This window comes from Fulmarus glacialis, unplaced genomic scaffold (genome assembly GCF_000690835.1).
Source record: "Fulmarus glacialis isolate BGI_N327 unplaced genomic scaffold, ASM69083v1 scaffold33136, whole genome shotgun sequence".
NCBI lineage: Eukaryota > Metazoa > Chordata > Aves > Procellariiformes > Procellariidae > Fulmarus > Fulmarus glacialis.
In genome coordinates this window covers 34,350-41,394 of record NW_009219305.1, presented here as the reverse complement: position 1 = coordinate 41,394, position 7,045 = coordinate 34,350, and the positions used below count along the sequence as shown (strand labels likewise).

Below are 7,045 nucleotides of genomic sequence, written 5' to 3'. Positions count from 1 at the left end.
ATTTAGAAGGTTGTCATCTCTTCTTCCACAATATCTCTGAGCCTGGGGAAACAACCTCCTACAAACAACATGCAGCTTTGTAACACCATTGCTCTTTTCTTTTTCCTAAAAAAAGGAGCACAGGCAAGTGATGATAGGAGACAACAAATGGGAAAAAAAAAAAAAGGAAGGGTGAAGTGTGAGGGTTGAGAGCTCAAAAATATATCACAAGGACCCCAACGAGGGACACAGAGCAGAGCACAACACTCCTAGAAGGCTGCTGGGGGCTGTTGGGGTTGTTGGCCATCTAGGAGTGGCGGCAAGCCCCGCAGTCACAGCATCTCCTCTCTTGCGTTCCACCTTTCTGGTGGCAGAGGTGGACAGAGTGGCCAGAGCCAGGAGGACGTCAGCAAGCAGGTGTCCTGTAATTTACTGGACCTTTGGATGGGCAAGGCAAAAATGGAGAGGTGGGAGGAGGAGCAGAGCCAGAAGCTGTGAGAAGTACTGGGGGAGCCAGAGGAGGGACCGCAGGGAGTTGCCACCTGCACATGGAGGTGGAGGCTGTGCAGGAGGGGTGGCAAGGAGAGCTCCTGCTTCTTGGTGGCTGCAGGGGTCCTGGTTGCTTCCCATCCCAGGTCTGGAGGAGGTCCTGGGAGAAGACCAGCAGCCCAGAGAAGTCTCCCGAAGGCAGATTACTGCAGGGGACAGTAGAGGGTTGTAGTCACAGGAAAGCCCTTCATGGTGATGGAGGAAAGAGCACATGGCACTCCCCACGTCAGACCTCAGACTGCCTGCTCCGGGGAGAGTGCCTGCAGGGCCTGGAGGAGGGAGGTTTGGACCCAGCTGTGTGTGCAGACCGGCGGCCCTGCCCTTCGTCCTCCAGGGCCAGGAGGACCTGGACGCCAACCCTGGACCTGTGCAACCCAGCCAGAGGCAGCCCCGCGCTCCCCTCCCAAGCCTGGCCAGGGTCATGGCAGGGTGCAGGCTGCTGCAGCAGGACCACGGCAGGGACAGGACTACCAGGCCGATTACCAGCAGCCTTGCCTGAAGGGCAAGGACGAAGCAGCCCTGCCTGCCCCTGCAACTGCTCTGACACCCTGGCCCAGGGCTCATTCCACGCTGGAGCTGGTTTTCCTGCCTCAGCATCGCCCAGCCTGTGAAGCACCAGCAGCTCCCAGGGCCCCAGGGGACGTCTACGTGGGTGCAATTCACCCGTCTCTCTATTTCTGCACAGTATTTTGATTCCTTTTTCCATTGCTTTATTGGACTGAGCAAGAGGGACTGGACAAAACCTCTCTAAAAGCATAATTCCCTGCTTAAGCTTGTGTTTGCTGAATGGTTGCGTATTGTCAGGCACACTAGGTCAACAAAAATAAATTTGACACACACTATGGTCTTCTGGAGTCTTCTTGTCAGGGGCAAATAGTAATAGACAGTAAGGCTATCTCAGGAAAAGGAGAATAATGGTTTGGAACACAAACACACGGGAAGCGCAAATAAACACATCCTCTCATGATTCAGGATTTTTCCTGTTTTTCTGTAAACTCTTTCATTAGATATGGCCTTCACCATGGCCATACTACATATGATACGCCTTATTCTCTTTCTAAACACAATTGCTTAGCTGAGGCTCATGTACAAGATGTCCCTGGCCTTTTCCTTACACATTTGAATCCTGAAATTATCTGCACGTATGCTTTGGAAAATCTTTCCCAGTAGTACTGTCAAGTTCACCACTCTCATGTTTTCAGGCTAAATTTAATCTTGCATTCACGATACGAATTGTGCTCTGAAACATCTCAGCCTCAGTAACTATTGTTGCACTAAAAGTGACGTACAAATACCTCTCTGGATTTGGTTCCATTGCAAATGCTCTGGAAATCCTGCTTGCAATTTCAAGGTTATATTGAAGCTGCAAGTCACACTCCATAACTGAAAAATAATGAAAAATAATCATTGGCCAGGCTCTGTTTGGTAATTCCTTATGATTTATAATCAGTTTCAAACAGCACTGGCCTTCAGTAAATAAAAATGTATGATTTTGTTTATTTCCATGACTAAGATTCAATCTTCTTTTTTTTTCCTCTGAGTATAGCTAAGTTTTCTTAACTCATAAACTACTGTGATCATTTGTTTTTTCCACACTGTTTAAAAGGACTACATCAACATATGCCCTGAAATCCTCCATGGATGATTTACTCTCAGGTCTGAAATGTCTAATTAATTCCTTCTATTTCTCAATTTTTTCAATAATTACATGTGAGATCATCGTGACGGCACTCTCAAGAAGCTACATTACGTACCTATTTCTCTTTATAATTCAGTACCCAAATATTGTTGGAGAACACAAATTGCTGAGTATTTTCTGGTGATTTATTTGGGTTTTGTGCTAACTTTTCTTCAAGTATGTTATTATTTGTGTTACAAGGCATTTACAGTGTTGTTTGTCCAGCTTCAGCCCAGAAGCACAGTTTCTTTCCATGGATGCTCCGAGCCAGTGTTTTTCGTCAGATCTAAATGTCATCTGTATAAATCTTACTAACCTGAAAGGCAAGAAAAATTTATCACGTTTTTCCTCAGGTGCCAAAAGCAGCCTAAATCGACATCTGAGAAAACAGTGCAGCTCACAAAGGTTTCATGGAAGTTCAAAAAACCTCTCTTTCTTTTTCCTAATACGAGCACCTGCCAGGAGCCCCGTGATGTACTAGGGACAGAGAGGTATTTGTCACTGACCATATCTCCCCTCAGTAGCATAACAGACCTGTTTTGTTCCTTCAGGTCTATCTATGGACAAACAAGGGGTTTCATCCATCTTTTCTATAACTACAAGAACTACTCTGTCAGTTCCTCCAGTCATCCCAGAGCAATGAGTGTATCCAGCTCCTCCTTAAAGCATGGCCTTACAATGTGAAGGGCTCATATAGGTGTGAGAACTGTTGGACAATTCAACTCTTTCCTACATTTTTTAATATTCATGAGGTATTGATCCACTGGGAAATGGCTTCAAATTATTTCTCAGCTTTTATGCTCATGTTCTTACACAGGATCTAAATGCTTAGATCACCTTGATGCTCTGAAGGGCATTAGTGCTTGCCCCTTTTTTCCATCTATTATGAATTTGTACATTTATTTCTCATATATCTTCTGTAGGGTTAGCCTTGTGATTTTAAGCTCGGCGAGTCAGCTGTCTTCCTTTTCACTCCCTGTAGGTTTTCATTTAAGTGTAATAACACTATTTTTGGCAGCATGTTAGTTGATGGGTCAGCTGAAAGTGAATACTATACTGTTTAACCCCAGACATTCCACTGCCTCGGTGCCCTTTGCTCCTGTAAGACATTCTGAGCCACGTCACTTGCTTTGCCCATGCCATGTGCACCTTCCTGAACCTTCCAAGCTCTTCCAAAGGGATATCACCTTTTTCAGTTCCTGGATCTTTTCCAGTGGTTCAGGCACCACACTGGCTTGTGCTCTTTGTCACAGTGCACAAGTGACATAGGCTGTTCCTGTCCTAAATCTCAAACATAATCTGATCTCTTCTCTAGAACTCAAACTTTCAAAAACATTTTCTTTAGCCCTAGTGCAGTCACAGATTGTTCTGAATGAAACTTCTTCTTGTCCTTTTTTTTTTTTTCAGAGATTACCTCTATGTTTTATGTTCTCTGTGCCTTTTCCTTCTTAGCGTGTTTTCCTAGTTAGTTTCCAGTAAGTCTCCCAAAGGCAACCTGATGTAAAAAATATTTTTCTTTTACTTTCTTCCTCTTTACTGGCAGACATTGCTTGCAAATCTAGAGTGCAATATTATTTAAATCCCCTTCAATTCATTTTCCAAACTTCTTATAAAATTTCAGTGGTAGTGGGACTCTCTTAGTCCCTTTCTCCTATCCAGACTATGATCCAGTCCAGTGATCTCCTGATGCTCAAGGCATCTGTTTTGAATTATGCCCCATTCCAAACAGATGTGTAACATCAAGAGCTTTGCAACCTCCCAGAGGCTTATCCCTTTAAGACTCGTTTCTCAATACGTATCCATCGCAGGCTCTGGCTCCATAGGATCACTGTAGCTGCCAAGAATATCTAGGGAATCGCAGAGATCAGGTACTTTCAACCATCCCCATGCCAAATTCCTTTCATCCCGATGTGACATTCTTACTGTCCCTACCCACAGCTGGAATGGCACAGGAGAGCCATGACACAAAAAAAGCAGCTCTCCTTCCAGGCAAATAGTTGCTGATGTGCTTCTACAACATTCTTGGCTTCTGCAATTCTCAGATTAGTCTTCCCAGAGTTGGGAGAACGCAGCCAAACCTTAGCTCTGGCCGATAGCCAAGGGGCAAGTCAGTGCCAGCATGACAAAAGCAACCACAGCTTCACCTCAGCTGTAAATACAAGGGCTGGGACTTTCCCTGAGACTTTGACGGGAAGTTCTTCCACCCCGTGCAGACACACAAGGCTTGCAACATCCCCTCGTCTTGCCCTCCCCTGTGCGCTCACCCTGGCTTCCACCAGATAAATGCCAGCGAGGCTGTCGGGGTTTCTGCACTCTGCTCCAGGCAATAGGACCTCTCTGCAGCTCCTGAGGTCTCTCTTGCTCCAGCGCAAACAGCATCTCACCGGCTGGGGAAGCACTGGCTTGCCCAGGGGGACTGCAGCGGGCTGAGCACACAGGTGAGTTTTACACAGATGAGACACAGGTTTCTCTCACTTCTGCAGGTGGGAATGGGGAACAGAATGGTTAAATTGAGAAGTTTAGGTGGGCTTGAACTTAAATTTTTAAGTCTCCTAATAAAATTTTACCCCAGGCTTTCTCCCTGCTAGACAAAAAAAATACAAAGCCAGGCCATGTCTCCGGGTTTTGTATTGGCATTATACAACCTATTAGTCACTAAGAGCTGATGTAAGGAAGCACTGAAACATAGGGAAGGATTTGTATTATTTAGAACAAACCAGAACTTCGGATTAGTCAGTTGGTATTCAGAGAGCTTACATAGCAGACAACAAGTTTATTTAATCTTCCAGAGGTGTTTGCTATAGTTAAAGAAGTGGAGAAAGCTTCTGCAAATAAGGATTGGTCAGTGGCTTTAAATGATGAAGCTAGAAGGCAGATTTTCTTTCCTAAGCCAGAGCCAAAATTCTGGTTTGAATTTTAGTAGCAAGTGCAGATACTCCAAGGGTGTTTTATTTACCCCAAATCATAAGTTATCACTAATAACAGTTGGAACTAATGATTCTTTTCACCTCAGGATTCATATGTGGATTTCATGTTTTCTCTTCCCATTCAAGCAGTATACCAATTTTAATCCAGTTTAATATTTTATAAGCAAAGGGCTTCAATGCTGCAGAAAGAAATGGATTTTTCTTAAATATTGTCTTACACCAGATCCACATTATTAATTCAGAGAACATTTGCACCTGTCAGTACTGTTCTTCAGCTTTGATATAGGAAAATTTCATATCCCCTCTAAATTTGCAACACAAACTGTCACTCAGACTACAGGCCAATTTTTTCAAGACTCGAGACTTTATAAAATTATGCAATTAGTGGACGATGTAAATTCTTTTTTAGATGTGGCCTTCCTGAAGCTCCTAGATTTGTTAATAGCCACGATTTAGACTAACATGAAGTAGTACTGAAACTACATACCAAAATATTCCAAGTCATTGAGAAATCAAGCATCCCTGTACTTTCTTCCTCCATATTGGAATTTTCTTATACAAACATATTAAGCACTTTTCATATTTGTACCATTTTAGGCAGATGGCACATTTTTAAATTACTTCTCTTAGTTACAGGCAGAAGTGATAACCGGATAAGGGGTCTACTTCGTGTTAAGAAATTATTAACAAAGCGTGTCGCCTACATTAGTGTTTTATTTCAGAGCAGGAGCTCACTTGGGAACTGACTCTGCTGCCCTCCGCCATGTACCATGCCATGTTTCACATTGCAGAGCAGGCTGGGGACATGCAGTCTCGGCTGCTCTTGGGTGAAACACAACAATTCCACCGCTAATGGCAATTAAGCTCATAGGACCAGACCAGAGCTAGTCCAAAGTAAAAACCCCAGCAATGTGCCTAGCGTGGGCGTTACATGCTCAGAACCACCTTTTCCTCCCTACAAACCCAGTCCCTCAAAAATACAGACAACAACTGAGGCTTTCAAGGGGAGTAGTTAAAATCTGCATATTTTAAGGCCTCCCTCACTGCTTCCCAGTCTATTTTTATTAAAACCTGTTTATTTGGTAACTTCAAGATTTGAGCCAACTGTTTCTCTCATTCTGTTCTTAGTTACAGTGCTAGCAGAGTGGAACTGCAACATTTTAAACATTTTATTTTCTGTAGGACATTTTATAGATGTTGGCATTTTGACTTCATTTTTATTTAGATCTTAAGGTACATTGACTTTGGTTTTTGAAAGCTGGTTTTTGGGAGGAAAAGGTAGGGACATGTATTTGAATGTCAACTTTACAGATGCTTATTGCAGTTCAAATTGTGTTCTTTTTTTTTTCGTCCCTGCATGATCTAAAACAAAAAATTGTGGTGTTTTTCCCTCTTTTGACATCACTGTTTAGACCCACATATGCTTTTCTTTTTCAAAATTTCTCCAACATATATTCCCTTTAGTGAGAGCACGGCCAATGAAATAGTCACTTACTTGATGTCGTAGATGGGGCTGTGAGGAATGGGTGCACTCTCGAATGTCCTCGTGGAGCATTTTCTGGGCTGCCGACAACAGCTCTTTCCTATCTATCTGCTGCGGCAGTTTGGGCAGGGTGCTCCAGCAGGGCTGTGGTGGGCGGTGGGTGGCAGCTCGGGTAAGCGCTGGTTATATCGGTGCTCCTTGGAAATGGAGGAGGAGCGGGAATAGCTGCCAGCAAAAGCATTCGTTAGAGGACTGACAGAGCTGCCTCATCGTGACTACTGAGTACAGCCCTGGAGACACAAGTGCAAAGGTGGTTTCAAGCTATTTTTTTTTACTTTACTAAACTGTTGAGGTGACCTTCCGCTGGTGGGATTACTGGAGGAATGCTCTAACTTTGGTGGTGGCAGTGTGCTGGAGGCACGGGTTCAG

At 44.0% G+C, this 7,045-nt stretch overlaps 1 protein-coding gene across 1 annotated transcript in view; it reads left to right on the top strand.

Annotated features, from left to right (window-relative positions):
- Positions 1-4,489: 4,489 nt before the first annotated feature.
- The window catches only part of STEAP4 (STEAP family member 4), a 19,662-nt gene continuing 17,106 nt past the window's right edge, over positions 4,490-7,045 (top strand). The window contains 2 exon segments of the mRNA XM_009580320.1: positions 4,490-4,556; positions 4,559-4,644. Coding sequence (XP_009578615.1) covers positions 4,490-4,556; positions 4,559-4,644 — 153 coding nt within the window.